This window comes from Lepus europaeus, chromosome 5 (assembly GCF_033115175.1).
Source record: "Lepus europaeus isolate LE1 chromosome 5, mLepTim1.pri, whole genome shotgun sequence".
Lineage (NCBI taxonomy): Eukaryota > Metazoa > Chordata > Mammalia > Lagomorpha > Leporidae > Lepus > Lepus europaeus.
The window spans coordinates 3,427,075-3,444,967 of NC_084831.1; the positions used below are offsets into that span (position 1 = coordinate 3,427,075).

General features: G+C 63.1%; 1 protein-coding gene across 1 annotated transcript in view; it reads right to left on the reverse strand.

Moving 5' to 3' along the window:
• Nucleotides 1-17,893, reverse strand: part of ACOT7 (acyl-CoA thioesterase 7) — a 100,553-nt gene that overhangs the window by 62,397 nt on the left and 20,263 nt on the right. The window contains exons 2-3 of the mRNA XM_062190351.1: nucleotides 6,833-6,950; nucleotides 290-446 (exon numbers count right to left, since the gene is read on the reverse strand). Of these exons, the coding sequence (XP_062046335.1) occupies nucleotides 290-446; nucleotides 6,833-6,950 (275 nt within the window). The remainder of the gene's footprint in view (nucleotides 1-289; nucleotides 447-6,832; nucleotides 6,951-17,893) is intronic.

Sequence of the window (17,893 nt, forward strand, 5' to 3'; positions counted from 1 at the left end):
CCAGGTGAGCCGGCGCTGGGGCCAGAGGGCAAGTTACACGCCAGCCAGCTCCCAGCCCTGCCTCCGATGAGATGGCCTGGGAAGGCAGGCAGGCAGTTTCGCACTCAGGGCCGGGGCTGACGGGCAGTTTGAATCCTGCTCTGGGAGTATGACCCTGGCTTACGGTGTGCCATTTCCCGCCTGCAGAATGGCGGGACAGGGGTATCTGCTCACAGGGGACAACGGGCATTGGGGAGGCCACCCTACGGCGCTCCTTGCCGTGGCCTCAGCGAGAAGCACCGGAAGTTACCTGTGAGGATGTTTTCGGACATCACGTTCACCTGGACTTCCACCGAGTGCTTGGACGTGTAGGTGATCTCCGCGCTGACGTGGGCCACCTCGCCGATGCACATGGGTGACAGGAAGTCGGTGCGCTCCACCCGGGCCAGGGCAGCCACGCAGCGCTCCTGTGAAGACCAGAGGCACGGTCAGCCCCACCCAGCCCGGCCGCCCTACCCAGAGATGCACCTGCACTCCACTCTGACCCCCACGGCGAATCAGTGCAAGTTATCGACAGCCCAGGTTCAAGAGCGCCGGTGAGTTCCACGGCGGGTGCCCAAGCGGGGTGGGGGTGGGGCTGTGCTCTGGGCGGTGGGCTCTGTCCGGTTTCCAATCCTTCCATAACAAACGCGTGTCACGTGTGTGAGACCGCACAGTCACCATGGGAGTCCTGGGAGGGAGAGGAGAGCGGACAGGGAGGGAGCTTCACGCCTCCAGTCCAGACACAGCACAGTGCCTCTCGGGATCCTTCTTTCCAGGCTTTCTCCTAAGAACAGGAGTTGTGTCAGCTCATTTGTTCACTTGCCCGGCTCCGTATTTCACAGCTTTAGTCCTGAATGTTTGTGCAAAAGCTAAATATACCCGTTCTCATCCTGATCTTCACTCCACGCAGGAAGAAACAGCCTGCCGCGCGACACGCTCGGTGCAAGCGCTGCTCCACTTTCCAATCTAAACCTTATTTATCCTTCAAGACGGTGACCCCCTCTCGATTCAAAATTCAAAAGGCACCAAAGACCTGCCTCTGATCACCTTGTCCCCAGCAGCCCAGGGCCCCAGGTGGCCAGCTCCTGGCGTCCCATCAGACCACACGGGGGTACTGGGGCTTCCCGCATGTGGACGCGCCACACTCTGCCTCCCTCTCTCGCTCTGCTTTGCTTGTGCTATCTAGGCTGCTCGGAGGAAACACTGTGAACTTGGCCATGAACTTGGCCATGAACTCGGTGGCTTACAAGCAACAGAAGTTTATCTCCCACGGCTTTGGAGGCCGAGAAGCCCAAGATGAAGGTGCTGGTAGGTGGGGCGTCTGGGGCAGGCCCATCCCCGGCTCAAAGTGGCACCTGCACGTGTCCTCGCTTGGCAGACGAGGCCACACTGCTCTCTGGGTCTCCTCCCACGAGGGTACCAGTCCCATCTGCGAAGCTCCCGCGTGACCTTGTCACCCCCTAAGGCCCTGACACCATCGCACTGGGGCTCAGCATCCCAACCTACACGTGGGGTGACAACAACGGCCCCTGGGACACTTCCCTCGCCTTTCTCTCTGCTTCCCTTGCATGACGCGTCATTGCCAAGTTGAGCGACAAGGGACAGTCTTGTGTTTGAGACTGGGCGTGTGGGCCTTCATGTCCTAATGGAGCGCTGACCACTTTCACAACTTCCTGATGGAAACTGCCCATTCCGCTCATTGGCAGCAAGACCAAGGCATTCCTGGCTACCCCTGCACTGGGCGGGGAGCACGTGGGGGCCTGGGGGCCCGTGACGACTCTGGCGTCAGGTTCATGCTCACAGCGCTGTCACCAGGGCTGAGAGGTGAGACATACTGCACGCGGTCATCACACAGAGCTGGGGTGGTCATCACAGACCTGGTGTGGGGGTCCCTGCTCTCCCACCTGGCTCTGGAAAAACACGCAAATTCCCAGCCAACCCCCCAAACCCAGAGCCTGCTTCTTGGGGGGATGGCTGGGGACCCCCTTCCTAACCTTCTCCCAGGGAAGTCTCAGGGCTCCTGTGATGGCCAGAGATGGGTCTCAGTGAGGCAACAGGGGCTGTCCAGGGTGAAGCTGGCCTGACAGCCTGCGCCTCCCCCACTCTGATTTACAGGCACTTATTCCCCACCCCCACCCCGCCAGACCCCAGCAAGTGACCCTCCAGCTGGGGCGGGATCGGACTGTCACTCCCACAGAAACCTGCGGGGCTCTGGCACCACCCACTGGCAGAAGTGGGAAAGGCAGGAGCGCCCTGGAGCCAGGCAGACAAGGGGGAGGGCCTGTGGGCTGCCGTTCACCGCTCGCCAGCGCGGGACACACCCCCGCGGCTTGACTGGCAGTGGCAGCCTCGCACCTCCACACTTCCGGGGGGGACCTCAGCCTGGGGAGGCGGAGCTTGCATACTGGGCGGTCACGGACCCGGGTTGGGGGGGGGCTGAGTGGGACCCGGGTAAGCTGCACACCAACAAGGCAATGGCTCTGCAGACCTTGCAAGGAAAGGGCTGGGGCGGGGGGTACGGACACTGAGCTGAGACCCCCCCCCAACCCGCAAGCTGTGTGATGGGGACAAAGGTCAAGGGCCCCCTGGGGGGTCAGACGCTCACGTGGCAATGCTGGGCGCACTGTCCCGCAGCACAGACAGGACAGCGCAGGCCACAGGGAAGGAGCCCCCGAACGGTGCCCACAGGATGCCGGGGTGGCCTCACGCCTGCTCTGCCCAGGTTGGAAGGCAACTTATGAGCCCTGAACTTAGTTCCCCCGGGTTAGAATCTTAAAGAAGAGAAGCAATGTTCCGATCCAAAGGCAGAAGCCAGGAGTCAGGATCTTCTTCCAGGTCTCCCACGCGGGTGCAGGAGCCCAAACACTTGGGTCATCTTCCACTGCTTTCCCAGGCCATCAGCAGGAGCTGGATCAGAAGTGGGGCAGCCGGGACTTGAACTCGCGCCCCTATGGGATGCTGGCGCTTTAGGATGTCAACGCCACAGCGCCGGCCCCTGGCCACAGGATCCTGAATTCAGCAGACGTCTCCTGGGAGCCCCGCGTGTATGGACCAATGTTGAACGCAGTAGGTGGAAGTCCCCGCCCCCAGGGAACCTACGCTCCAGTGGGGTGAGCAGAGCACAGAGCGCACAGCTACATCAACAGCAGCAAGCAGGGCAGCAGGGACGTGTGCTGCAGACAGCGGCCGGGGGCAGCGAGCGCACCGGGCCATCAGCGAGGCCTGGCTGGACACCATGTTCATGCAGAGACAGAAGGAGGGGGAAGGGTGAGTGCAAAGGCCCTGAGGCAGGAAGGCACCTGACAAGTTCACGAAGCAGCAGGCAGGGGGAGCGTTCAGAAGAGACGCAGGAGACAGGGAGGGGCGCCTGTGTGGAGCAAGTCGGGAGACACTGAGGGCTCTGGGCTGGGGGCCATGCGCTCTGCCGCTGCCCACTGCTGAGAACAGACGAGGTGGGCGAGGCCCAGCAGGGCGAGCTGTCGGGAGGCTGCACGGCAGCACAAGTGCGAACCAGCAGCAGGAGGGATGAGGGCAGCGGCAGGGCTGCCAGGCAGAGCCCGGAGCCCGTGGAAGCCTGCGGGCAGAGCTCGGAGCCGGAGCCGGTGAACGTGAGGGCGAGGCAGGGACAAGGAGGCTCCAGGTGAAGCCCAAGTGACCACAGGCTGCAGGGGCCATTACCCAGGGAAGGGACACTGCAGGAAAAGCAAGCCGGGCCGCCCAGCCAGCACGCAGGCAGGGCCAGCCCAGGGGGACCGACACTGTGCTGTGAAAGCCACAGGACGCGGGGCTGGCGTTGTGGCACAGCAGGCTAGGCCACTGCTCTCAGCTCCAAACCCTGGTCTCAGCTCCGGCTGCTCCACTTCTGATCCAGCGCCCTGCTGATGCGCCTGGGCGGTCAGCAGTGGCCCAGGTGCTGGGGCCCTGGCCACCACGTGGGAGACCAAGATGGAGCTCCTGGCTCTTGGCCTTGGCCTGGCTCTAACCTGGGTATTGTGGGTACCGGACGAATGAACGAGTGGACAGAAGATTCCTCTCTGCCTTATGAATGAATGAATGAATGAATGAATCTTCTTTGGGAAAAAGAAAAGCCACAGAGGGCTGGTGTTGTAACTCAGAGGGTTAAGCCACCACCTGTGATGAGTGCTGGTTTGAGTCCAGGCAACTCCACTTCCAATCCAGCTCCCTGCTGTTGTGCCAGGGAAAGCAAGAGAAGGCGGCCCAAGTGCTTGGGCTCCTGCACCCACGTGGGAGACCCACATGGACTTCCAAGCTCCTGGCTTTGGCCTGGCCTAGTCCCAGCTGTTGAAGGTACTCAGGGAATGAACCAGTGGTGGACAATCTCTCTCTCCCTCACTCCCTCCTGTCCACTTTGTGACTCTATCTTTCAAATAATAAACAAATCTTAAAAAGAAAAAAGTAGGGAACAGCATTGTGGTGCAGCAGGTTAAGCTGCTGCCTGCAACACACACATCCCACACAGGCACCAGCTCCAGTCCCGGCTGCTCCACTTCCTGTCCGGCTCCTTGCTAAGCTGCGAAAGACAGCTCAAGTGTTTGGGCCCCTGTCACCCATGAGAGAGACCCAGATGAAGCTCCTGGCTCCTGGCTTCAGCGTGGCCCAGCCCTGCCCATTGCAGCCAGCAGAGTGAACTAGCAGATGGAAGATCTCTCTCTGTAACTCTTTCAAATAAATAAATCTTTTTTTTTTTAAGTAAACCCAAAGATAATGACACCACCAGGGGTTTGTGGACGGGCGGTGCTTCCTGCCCCACCCAGGACCCCCGCATGGCCCCTCGGAGGCCAGCCCCCAGCCACAGCACCCAGGGTTATCACCTCATGTGCTGGGACTGCCTTGAGCTCACAGGACTGCCCGAGCTCCACACGTGGCGAACGCTATGCTGGGACCTGCAGCCTGGGGGCTTCCCCACGCCAGTGTCAGAACAGCCCCTCCTGCACCCCCAGGCTCAGAGCGGCAGCCGGGAGGGACCAGGGCTCCCAGCACAGTCCTTCCAGGCCCAGGTCCCCACGCGGCCTCAAGCAAGTATCCAGCCTCCGTGCTGGCCTCCTCACCTGTGCAGTGGGGCTAACAGAAACAACAGATCTGTCTCGGGGGTCGTGAGAACTGCATGACCCAGGGCTCTGCAGAGCTTTGCAGAGGGCTTGTGTTTCCCAACAGCCACTGGCGGCCCTCCCCCTCTCCCTGGCTCCTCACCCTGGGGGCTCTGCCCGCCAAAGTCCGTCCTTTCTAGCCAGGCCTAGGTTCTAAACCCAGAGCGCCTGCCCTTGTCCCCAGGGACATCACCCAGGGCCTGCTGGGGCCCTCACTGGCTCGCTCTTGAAGGGTGCCCTAGGGACCTGAGTACTCAGGCCCTCCCTCCCCACGGCCACCAGAGGGCGCTCTCTGAATGCACTCAAGGGCAGGCCTTCTCTCCCAAGTACATCTGACTCCTGGCCACCAGGTAGGTAAGTCCCCCTCGCAGGGGATCCCAGCCAACCCACTCCCACTCCCCCACAACTATGTCCACCCCAACACTCACCCTGGATGGGTTCATCCTACACATGCCCACACAGGCCACACAGGCCACACACAGGCACGCTCGCGATTCGCTCCTGGAAGACGGCTGGCTGCCTGCTGTTTCAGGCTGAACCCGCGTGCTGTGGCCTGGAAGCTTGCATCTCCCCAGATCCTTAGGCTGGGCCTCCCTCCAAGGCGAGAGTACTGGAGGTGGAGCTCTGGGGAGGTGATCAGGTCCTGGGGGCAGCCCTCTTGGGACGGGTGCCCTTGTGAAAAGAGCCCTGGCACGCTCCCCAGCCCCTTCCACCAGACGGGGACCCAGCAAGAAGGCGCCATCCAGGCCCCAGACACAGAATCTGCCTGCGCCCGATCGTGGCTGCCGCTGCAGACTGGGCAGCTCGTCACTGTCTCCACCTCGCCAGGCTGGCCCGGCCAGAATTAAGGACACCTCCCCTGGGACCTCTCTGCTCCTGCTTCCACACGTGGCCGCCCGGTAGAGGGAACTGAGCCTAGACCCACGGCGCCCCACCGAGGGGTGCTTCATCACACACTCTCCCCCTCTCTCACCACCCCTCAGCTGGCACGGAATCCACCCCCTATGCCCAGAAGAGACATCACAGCGGGTTTCAGGATGAGCCTGCAGGCCACAGAGGCCACGTGGCCCCAAGATGCCACTGTCGGGCAGGCCCCCGCCCACCCACAAGGACAAGTTCTCGAGCCCTGGCTGGCCTTCAGGGAGAATGTCAGGTCCTGTGTCCTGGGGGCTGGCAGGAGACGACAGCTCCATGTCTGCAGCTCTACCCGGACTCCCTGCCCTTGACCCCAGCCAGGGGGCTGCCTCCGCGGCACAGCCTCAGCCCAGACACTGCTACCCAGAACCAGGAAGCAGCCGAGGCGCAGGGCTGGTGCAGGGCTGTTTGACAACGCACCTCTGCCATCACCACCCATGGCCGCCCCGCACAAGCCTGTGTGCTTCTGATCAGAACCGAACCAACAGGCCTCAAGAGGTGGCCCTGGGAGGGCTACGAGGGACGCTGGGGTGGCACAAGGGTCAGCTGGCTCGCAGCCCCCACTCCTATGGCTTCCTACTTCCCTCACCAAGGCCAAAACCAAGCCTCACTCCCAGGGGACCCGATCAGGCTGAGTGGGCCGGGGCCTCCAGAAGCCCCCGAGGCCCAGTGGGCAAGGAGGGGAAGGCTCTAGGCCTGGCTGCACAGGAACGCCGTCCTAAGCCTCAGCGGCCGGCATCTTCCCTGGGAGCCTGGCCCGGGGGGGAGGGGAGGGCCCAGCCGCTTACCCCGTTCTGGCTGTTACAGTGCCGGGTGCTGATGATGGCCCCTGCCTCCTCGATCATCTTCAGGATGGTCCCTCCGTGGACATTGCCAGCGATGTTGGCGTCATCGGGCCGCATGATCCTAGGGCAGAGCAGGGAGAAGAGGGGTGAGGGCCCGGAAGAAGCAACCACGGGTGCACAGGGACCAGCAAGGAGGACGAGGGCTCAGGGGAGCACATGCCTTGTGTGTGTGGGGCGGGCCAGGTGCTGGTCCAACAGGGCCACACACAGGGACTCTGCCGACCCCTTCCCGTGGGAGAGAGCGGGGAACAGGGGATTCTCTCCCCCTGGGGCTCCAGGCACCCAGCCTGCCCAGGCTTGTGCACGCTGACGGCGAAGACTCCACAAAGCCACAGGCCGAGACAGGCGGCAGCTCAGCGGTCAGGGTCCCCCGCATACCAACCCCTCTGGGTTCCGAGGCGGGCACAAGCCAGGCTCACCAGGTGACACTGTGACACACTGTGACCTCCAGAAGCAGATTCCTGGGGCCATCAGCTTCACCAAAGGAGCCACAGCACCCAGACCTCTGGGTCCTGTGGGGAACTGGCCCCGGGCTGCCGCCTGCCCACCCGCCAGCCCGGACAGGAAAACCGAAAACACCTCTTCCCTTCCCCAAAGAGGAAGGGCTTCACCCTCGCAGTGGGCGCCAGCAGTGACACAAGCCCGCTGACCACTCCTGCGTGGGCGATCCTGGCCGAGCCTGGCAGCCTCGGGCCCAGAGATGGGGGACGGGCCACAGCACATGCCTGCGGTTCCAGTGCTCGCCTGGGCTGGCGTGGGGCAAGGACCAGCTCTTCTCTGGGTCTGCGAGAGCAGCGAGAAGGCTGCCCGAGGCAGACCCAGAGGTCATCCCCACTCCGCCCCTGCCGGCTGCGTGACCTGGGCAAGCCCCAGCCCTCCTTCACCGCCTTGCCCCCCAAATGGGCGTAACAGCAGCAGCGCCTCACTGGACTGCGGGAGACGAAGGACACAGACAACAGCACCGCTCAGCGGCCGCCGGCACCCCGCAGTCAAAGCACGGGCCCGGCGGCGTTTCTCCCTCCTCGCTAAGATTGTCAGGGCAGAAGCTCCAAGAGAGAGCCGAGATGCCATTCCCTTTTTTCAAAAATTGCCAATTGGAACCTAGTGATTTTTTAAAAAGATTGATTTATTTGAAAGGCAGAGTTACGGGGCAGGGGGGGAGGCGAGGGAGGGGGGAGGGAAATAGAGAGAAAGAGAGAGAGAGGTCGATCTTCCATGCGCTGGTTCACGCCCCAGGTGGCTGCAATGGCCAGGGCTGGGCCTGGCAGAACGCCAGGAGCCACGAGCTCCATCCGGGTCTCCCACATGAGCGCAGGAGCACAGGCACTTGGGCCGTCCTCCACTGCTCTCCCAGGCCACAGCAGAGAGCTGGACGAGAGCAGCTGGGACCCTACCAGTGGATGCCAGTGCTGCACACAGCGGCTTCACCCACGATGCTACAACAGCCCTGTCGCGGCGGGTTCTTCACCCTCGGCCTCAGCTCGGCAGCACGAGCCAGAGTTTGGACCTGGGACGAGGCCTCCCCAGGGGCTGCAGAGCCCAGCATTGCTGACTTTGGAATCCACCCTAACAGCTCGCACCAGCTCAGCCAGCACGCTCACCTGCAGGGTGCAGGTCTTCGGCCCCTTGCTGGTGCGCTGGGGAGCCCTGTGCCCACCCACGCAGGCAGGAGGACGCAGCAGTGGGTCCGCGACCTGTGCTGAGCCCTCTCTGCGCCAAGGCGCTGCCAGAGTCAGGCGTCTCTCCACGGGGACGTCCCCTTGGCCGGCAGCTTCCTGCTCGGCGCGGGAAACGGTCTCTGTCCCTTCACCTGCTTCATGTGCACGTGTGCTGAGCAGCCGCGAGGCGGCCCAGGGCCAGGGAGCGGGGTCGTCGCAGGCGGACTCCCAGCCCTCGGCCACTGCGGTCCGATGCAGTGAGGGCCCTTTCAGGCTGGACGCCCTGGGCAGGGCCACCTCCCCCGGGCCTGCTGTCTCTTCAGCATCGTGGGCAGCTGGAGGAGTCGGGTTTTTTTGCAAGTTTGAGTTACCTCTCCCAGCCATCTTTTGCCAGTCTGGGGGGGGGGGGGTGCACAGGCCAGCCCGGCCCCCAGCGATGCTGCCGGGCCAGCGGGAGGAAATGCAGACCAGAGGCCACGGGGGGGGGGGGGTGCTCGCACCCTGTGGGTACCAAGGAAGGAAGTGAGGAGGGTGGCCCAAGACAGGAAGCCAGGACCAGCACCCGAGGCTGAAGCAGGGCCTGCACTGGAGGTTTAGCGTGAGGGGTTGGGGCCAGCGCTGTGGCACAGCAGGTACAGCCACTGCCTGTGACACTGGCATCCCACGTGGGCACGGTTTGTGTCCTGGCTGCGCCACTTCCCATCCAGCTCCTTGCTAACGGCCTGGGAGCAACAGCAAAAGATGGCCCAAGTGCTTGGGGCCCTGCCACCCAGGGCACAGCCTCAGCAGTCAGTCCAGGCCCAGCCTCTCCCCAGGGCCCTGTTCCTATGACAGCCTCTGCCATAGTCACCTCCACCCCAGGTGCCCCCTTGCCTCCCCCAGTGGCTGCAACGAGAGGCTGGCCCGGGCATGGATCCCTCCCTTCCTCAGCCGGCTGCCAGGCCCTCCCCGGTGCTATCTGTTCTCCTCCCAAACAGCTCAGGAGCTGCCAGGCAGCACCCAGACCCCAGACCCTACAAGCTGCCCAGGTGCTGTCTCAGGCCCCTCTTCAACTCACTTTCCCCAGAGTCCACCCCCATGCCTGCTCGAGGCCAAGCCACCCCGGCCAGGTAGGCGTGTGCGGGAAGGGACGTGTGGCTCCTCACTCAGAGCCACGTCCAGGACGCCGGAGCTGTGGATTTTCAAGAAAAGCTAGAGATCCATCATTCGGTGCGAAATCTCCCCAACTGAAATACATGCCACAGCGCCCAGGCCAGCTGAAGTGGCACCACCACGTCCGACCCACTGGCCCCCTGCTGACCCCTCTGCGAATGCCAGCCCCGCCCTCTGGCCTCTGCTTCAGAGAAGGCAGGAGGTTGCGGCTGCCCTCACCACCCGCGGCCTGGGCCTCGCGGCCAGCAGTAGCCATGGCCACTGACTCACCACAGCCCCCACCCGGGTCAGAACCACATCTGTCCAGTCGTCACAGGATGAGCAAGCCACGCCAAGGCCTGCGGCTGACCCAGGCAGACACGGCCCCCCAGCAGCACTCCCTCCGCTTTGGCAACAAGAGGATGATGAGGTCCTGAGGGAGCAGAGCAAACACGCGTCAAAGAGTCAATCCCAGACTCTGGAAAATTTCTCAGAGGAAGTGACGCCATCCTGACCAAGGGCTGGAGGGGGAGCGGAACAAGGGATCGCAAGGACAAGGGGGCACCAGGCCGCTGGGGGAGGGGAGGGACGGCCAGAGGAGACATGAGCTCACAGGAGGCCTCAGGCCCGGGACCACCTGGATTCCATCCTGGAAGGAGAAAGTCAGAGCCGGAGCCACCAAGCGTGCAGGGAGGTCACCGGGCTCGGGGTGGGGAGCACGTCTACCCAGGTCCTGCCTCGCCGGGCTCCTGCTGCCCCAGGAGTGACCTCCTAAACAGGATCTGCTCAGATCTGCCCTCCTCCCTAGTGAGGCACTGGAAGCCCTCAGGGATCCAGAACGTTCCCCACCTCATCTCCCACCGCCCTGCAGGGCTCCAAGCTGCACCTGCCAAGCCACCACTGTTCGCCAGGCACACGTGGCCCTTCCCACTGCCCAGCCTGCATCCATCTGTCCCAGCAATGTCTGAGCCTGGCGGGGGCCGGCACTGCCCGTCCAAGTCCCCAGACCACAGGTGGTGCTGACCGGCAACTCCTCAGCCAGGAGCTGTCCTGCAGATGTTCCCACAATCCACCACCCCAGGCAGGTTCAAAGCTACTCACTGCAAAGCCGATCACCATGTGGAAGGGGGGCCAGCTCCCAAGCGTCCCTCACTAGGGGACAAGGGAAATGAAGCCAGACCCACAGGGGGGATCCGGTCAGCCCTGAGCAGGGCAGGGGCACTCTCGGAGGCATGGTCAGGTGGGAACAAGCAAAGCACAGAGCAGGGCCAGGTGACCACACGCGCATCGGGGCCTTTAACAGTTCTTCAAAAACACAGCTCAAAACCCACACTCTCCGCACGCCTTCTCCATGTCTATGCACTGTGGACCGGCCAGGACTCGTCCCGGGATGCCCTGCAGCAGTCGTGACCAGAGGAGCAGAGGGGCAGGTGCCCGGCCTGGCCTCCAAACGGCAGAGGCAGAGGCAGCACTGCCTCCGGAGTACCCGATTCAGACTTCCAGCCTCCCCCGGGGGAAGGTAAATTCCTGCTGTCTTCAGACAGCCCCGTTTGCGGTCATTTGTCATCCCCCCCCCCCCCGCCCCAAGCATGCAGGCCCTGCCCGGAGGCCTTCCCTCTGTCCCCAGCAGGCAGTGATGTGTGGCACAAGAAAGCCTCCAAGCCAGCAACCATGGCTGCAGAAGCAAAGCCTGGCTCAGCTCCCATGGCCCCAGGCCTGGCCAGCCCAGGCCAAGCACCTGTGCAATGACACTGGCGGCTGCCCCAGAGGGACTGACCCTGCCTGCTCTGCCCACAGCCAGCTGGGAGTAAAGCCAGTATCTCTGATTCTGACCAAAACAAACAAACAAAACACCATCAGTGCTGAAGTGGAGACACTGCTGGGGAGCCTGGTAACCAGGGGGAGCCACGCCCCCACCGCGGCCGGTGAAAGCTGAGGACTTCCGGCAGCACAAGGCGGGGGCTAGGCCAGGCTCACGTGCACACAGTGTCCTCTAGGGATGGTCAGCTCAACCCAGCGACAGGCAGGGCCACTGAGCCCACACGGGTCTAAGGACCCTGCACAGACAGGGCCAGGGGCGCCTGGGCCTCTCCCGCTGGAACTCAATCTCAACCCAGAGAAGCCAGTGCTCTGCTCTGACCTCACAGCTCAGTGACGGCGCCTAGGGCTGGGGGTTGCCACCTGGGTACTGAGGACTGCGGCGGGGGCGTCCCTGCAGGGAGATGAGCCGAGGGCTCACCACGGTGGGGAGGGGGGAACCGGTGCTCACACTGGGCCTCTTCCAGGGACAAACATCTTTGGTGGGGGCAGGGGAATGGACCTGAAGGCCGCAGGTGTGGCCACCAAGGAGGAGCCCGCCGACCCGAGACCCAGCTCTCTGGGGCCAAGGCCACGGGAAGCATGGCAGCATCCAACAAACCCAGCTGGACAGGAAAAGAGGGAGGCTGGAAAGAAGGCCGCTGCTACCACTCCTGGGCACCTCAGCCTGGTGGGCGAAAGCCCTGGCCAGGTCACCAGGGCACTGGGCTTCCTGTTGTAGGAAGTTGCTGACCTCCCTGGTTGTAGGACGCCAGCCAGCCTGCTGGGCACAGGAGCCCCCTTCCCTCTCTCTATGCCCCCTCCCTTCCACGTGTCCCTCAGACAGGTCTTCTCCCCTTGGCCAGACAGCCTGGACAAGGCCATAACCAGCAGTACTTGCCGAGCTGGGACAAGCCATGGCAGCTGGGACTGGCCAGGCTCAGGCCCAGGGTAAGGCAAGGGGACAGCGCAGCCAGTGTCCCGTAGCCCCTCATCCTTCCCAGAGGTCAGCCCTGCCTGACCCAGGCCCACCCCAGCTCCCCACAGGCCAGGCTGGGGGCCGCCCTCTGGCTTCCTGGGCTGCCCAATCTAAACAGGAAGAAGCTGTGTCGTCCAAAAGCCAGTCGTCATAGAAACCGCACTTTATAAATAATTACAAGTGAGTAATCCTGCAAGCCCTTCCGGCTGCCGGGCCAGGAGCTGGGGAAGGCAGGGTGCTGCAGCTGAGCAGCCTCCGGGAGCCGTCTGCAGCCCGTGCAGCCGACAGCGCCGACCGTACCCAGCCAAGGCCAGACCCCCGCGGGTCCCGCTGCCAGCTTTCCAGAGCCCCCTGAGACACAGCCCCGACAGGAGGCCGCGGCCAGCAAGGTGGCCCCACCAGTCAGCCTGCATCCGGCTGAAGGCAGCCAGCCTCGGGGGTGGTGGGGGTGGGGTCAGGGCACTCGGCTTAGTGGTTAAGACATCACACAGGATGCCTGCATCCCATATCTGCGTGCCAGGGTTCTGAGTCCTGGCTCTGCTCCCAATTCCAGCTTCCTGCCAATGTGTAACCTGGGAGGCAGCAAGTGACAATGGCTCAAGTCTTCCTGTAACCCACATGGAAGACCTGGACTGAATTCCTGGCTCCCAGTTTCAGCCTGGCCCAGCTCGGCTGTAGAAGGCATTTGGCAAGTGAATCAGCAGATAGAAGATCTATCCTGTTTCCGTTGCTCTGCTTCTCAAATAAATTAAATAGATTAAAAAAAAAAAAAAAACCTCCTAAGGGCCACCTCTCTGCACCCCGTAGGGCCTGCACTCAGCCACCATGCCCGTCTAGCAGCTCAGCAACCCGCTGCACTTTCTCCACCCTGCACGGCCACCAGAGCACCCCCAGCTGCTCCCCCCACATCTGTACTGCCCTCTTCTGCACGCCCCCTCCCCTTCCACAGGCGTTAGAAACACAGACGTCAATCACAGGGTCTGGGGCAGGGGTGCTGTCCCCTGTGCAGGCAGCGCCCTCAGGAATCCTGCACCGGCAGCGGAGATGCAAGTCCCCCAGCCAGAGTGTGCACCGGGCACAGAAGAGACTCAGTCGGGCGAGGCTGTGGCCTAAGGAATGAACGGGTGCACCTGAGGGCCACAGGCCAGGTCCTCCACGCCCAGGGCTGGGGCAAGTCTCAGCCACCGAGCGTGAGGGCGCAGGGCCCAAAGGGTCTCTTATCAAACAGCCACTCCCGCTCAGACTGCCCCTTATCAAAGGCCGGCTTCCCTTGCCTCCACCCAGCTGCCAGTCCCGGACGACTTCCTGATTTGGAGGGCTATTCTGACAGAAGCCGGAAACGCACATTCTTACTGAAAGTACAAGTGCCCTCTCACCTATAAGCAGAGAGAGTGAGAGACAGTTCTGGTCTAGCCTGACAGACGCCACCAGCCTGGGTCCCACAGGGAGCCCGGAGCTGCCCCAACCCAGGATGCTGGATGCCGGGAAGCCGGCCAGGGTAGAAGGTTCCACAGGGCCCTGGCAATCACACCACAAGTGTCTCCCTGGGGGGAGTCGGGGCGGAGAGGGCCCAGGCCACACTTCTCGACAGTGAAGCCCTGGACTGAGGCTCCCAAAGACCCCCACACACCCATGCCCGAGGAAGAGGCCTGCCCAGCCCCGTCCCGAGTCCTGTGCTCCGGGTCTTCCTGTGCTTGGTCAGCAGGCAAGGCCACGGCAGTCCCCCACTCCCACTCCACTCCTCGAATCAGGGCCCAAGCTCTGCTTCCACACCACTCAGGACCAGGACAGAGAAGCGTATTCTGGGTGCACTCTACAGAGACCCCAGGGCCGTGAACAAGGTCCAGTCAAGTCCATCTGTCACGTGCAAGCCAGAGGAAGGACCCCCAAGGCACAGAGCACCCGGAGCCACCACTCCTCCCACCTGGGTACACAGACCTGGTTTCTCCCTGACACACTGCCCCCACCCCGACAACCCCACAGCTCCTCTCGGTCCCCGACTCACTGCTTGGCCCTCGCCCCAAGCCAGGCCTCGCCGCTGCCCTTCCCAAGGACTGTCAGGCACGAGCCTCGTCGCAGCACGAGCATGGTCCCCCGGTCTGTGCTGGCCGTCCAGAAACAGCAGCACTGGCCTGGGCCCCCGACGCCGTGCCCTTTGGACTTGGCCCCAGCCCACGGGCGAGCATTCCCACCACCCTCAGCAACCCTGGCTCCCCCTGCACTCAGCCCTGGGCACACCACCCGCCCCAAAGCACCAGGACGCACCCGTCTTGCCTGGCAACGCTGGCCCGAGCCGCGCACAGCATTCCACAGAGATGCTGGGGACTCGCAGGTAAACGACCTCAAGGTTGAACCACCGTGCAGTGCTGCTCCCCACCGTGAACCAACCAGACACCATCTTGAACGGGGCCACTCAACGTGTGCCAGCGCCCACAGCGGCCTCTGCCAGATGGTGGAGACGGGCCAGGTGGCCAACACCGGTGACAGAGAGAACGGGACTCAGTCCTAACAGGAACAAAGCCCCTGCCAGTTCTAAACCACAAGGAACCCAGACACCTGCTGAGGAACGAGCCAGCCACACGGCCCCCACCAGACACCTGCTGAGGAACGAGCCAGCCACACGGCCCCCACCAGACACCTGCTGAGGAACGAGCCAGCCACACGGCCCCCACCAGACACCTGCTGAGGAACGAGCCAGCCACACGGCCCCCACCAGACACCTGCTGAGGAACGAGCCAGCCACACGGCCCCCACCAGACACCTGCTGAGGAACGAGCCAGCCACACGGCCCCCACCAGACACCTGCTGAGGAACGAGCCAGCCACACGGCCCCCACCAGACACCTGCTGAGGAACGAGCCAGCCACACGGCCCCCACCAGACACCTGCTGAGGAAAGAGCCAGCCACACGGCCCCCACCAGACACCTGCTGAGGAAAGAGCCAGCCACACGGCCCCCACCAGACACCTGCTGAGGAACGAGCCAGCCACACGGCCCCCACCAGACACCTGCTGAGGAACGAGCCAGCCACACGGCCCCCACCAGACACCTGCTGAGGAACGAGCCAGCCACACGGCCCCCACCAGACACCTGCTGAGGAAAGAGCCAGCCACACGGCCCCCACCAGACACCTGCTGAGGAAAGAGCCAGCCACACGGCCCCCACCAGACACCTGCTGAGGAAAGAGCCAGCCACACGGCCCCCACCAGACACCTGCTGAGGAACGAGCCAGCCACACGGCCCCCACCAGACACCTGCTGAGGAACGAGCCAGCCACACGGCCCCCACCAGACACCTGCTGAGGAACGAGCCAGCCACACGGCCCCCACCAGACACCTGCTGAGGAACGAGCCAGCCACACGGCCCCCACCAGACACCTGCTGAGGAACGAGCCAGCCACACGGCCCCCACCAGACACCTGCTGAGGAAAGAGCCAGCCACACGGCCCCCACCAGACACCTGCTGAGGAACGAGCCAGCCACACGGCCCCCACCAGACACCTGCTGAGGAAAGAGCCAGCCACACGGCCCCCACCAGACACCTGCTGAGGAAAGAGCCAGCCACACGGCCCCCACCAGACACCTGCTGAGGAAAGAGCCAGCCACACGGCCCCCACCAGACACCTGCTGAGGAAAGAGCCAGCCACACGGCCCCCACCAGACACCTGCTGAGGAACGAGCCAGCCACACGGCCCCCACCAGACACCTGCTGAGGAACGAGCCAGCCACACGGCCCCCACCAGACACCTGCTGAGGAACGAGCCAGCCACACGGCCCCCACCAGACACCTGCTGAGGAAAGAGCCAGCCACACGGCCCCCACCAGACACCTGCTGAGGAACGAGCCAGCCACACGGCCCCCACCAGACACCTGCTGAGGAAAGAGCCAGCCACACGGCCCCCACCAGACACCTGCTGAGGAAAGAGCCAGCCACACGGCCCCCACCAGACACCTGCTGAGGAAAGAGCCAGCCACACGGCCCCCACCAGACACCTGCTGAGGAACGAGCCAGCCACACGGCCCCCACCAGACACCTGCTGAGGAACGAGCCAGCCACACGGCCCCCACCAGACACCTGCTGAGGAAAGAGCCAGCCACACGGCCCCCACCAGACACCTGCTGAGGAACGAGCCAGCCACACGGCCCCCACCAGACACCTGCTGAGGAAAGAGCCAGCCACACGGCCCCCACCAGACACCTGCTGAGGAACGAGCCAGCCACACGGCCCCCACCAGACACCTGCTGAGGAACGAGCCAGCCACACGGCCCCCACCAGACACCTGCTGAGGAACGAGCCAGCCACACGGCCCCCACCAGACACCTGCTGAGGAACGAGCCAGCCACACGGCCCCCACCAGACACCTGCTGAGGAAAGAGCCAGCCACACGGCCCCCACCAGACACCTGCTGAGGAAAGAGCCAGCCACACGGCCCCCACCAAGGCACCGCGCTGCCACGCAAAGTCCTGAACAGGCAGAGCCAAGGTCACAGGAAGCAGAGGCAGGCGTCTGGCGGAGCAATGAAGATGCCCGCTGAGACACAGCAGGTAAAGCCACCGCCCACAGAGCCGGCACCCCGTATTAGAGCGCCAGCTTGAGTCCCGGCTGCTCCACTTCCGATCCAGTTCTCTGCTATGCCCAGGGAAAGCCGCGGAAGATGGCCCAAGTCCTTGGGCCCCTGTACCCGCGTGGGAGACCCAGAAGAAGCTCCTGGATCCTGGCTTCGGATTGGCCCAGCTCCAGCCATTGCGATCATCTGGGGAGAGAACCAGCAGACTGGAAGACCCCGCATTCCCTCCCTCCCCCCCTCTGCCTCTGCTTCTCTGTAACTCTGCTTTCCAAATAAATAAATAATTATTTTTAAAAAAAGACAACGAAGCACCTGGGATCAATGTCAGCTCTGGCTCCTGCAGTTCCTGGGAGGAAGTGGCAATGGCTCAAGCCACCGGGTCCCCGTCACCATGTGGGAGACCGGGAGCACGGTCCTGGGACCCCAGCCCAGCCTGGCCACTGCGTGCATCTGGAGAGTGAATGAGCAGATTAGAGCTGTGCTGTGTACACCTGCTGAATGGACCGTAAGAAGTTAACTACAGGGGCTGGCAAAGCCGCCGCCCACAGTGCTGGCATCCCATTGGGTGCCAATTCGAGTCCCGGCTGCTCCACTTCTGATCCAGCTCTCTGCTATGGCCTAGGAAAGCAGTAAAAGATGGCCATGGCCATAGATGGTCATAGGTCATGGTCTAACCTACAGTGCCACAATACTGGTCTCAGTAATAAATCTTAAAGAAAGAAAGATCAAAAAAATAAATAATTAGCTACAAAGAGACAAAGTAGATGGGCAGGTGACAGGGGCTGGGGGAATGAGAGTGACCATTAATGGGCACAGGTTCATTTGGGGGTGGTGAAAATGATCTGGAATCAAACAGTGGTGATGGTAACACAC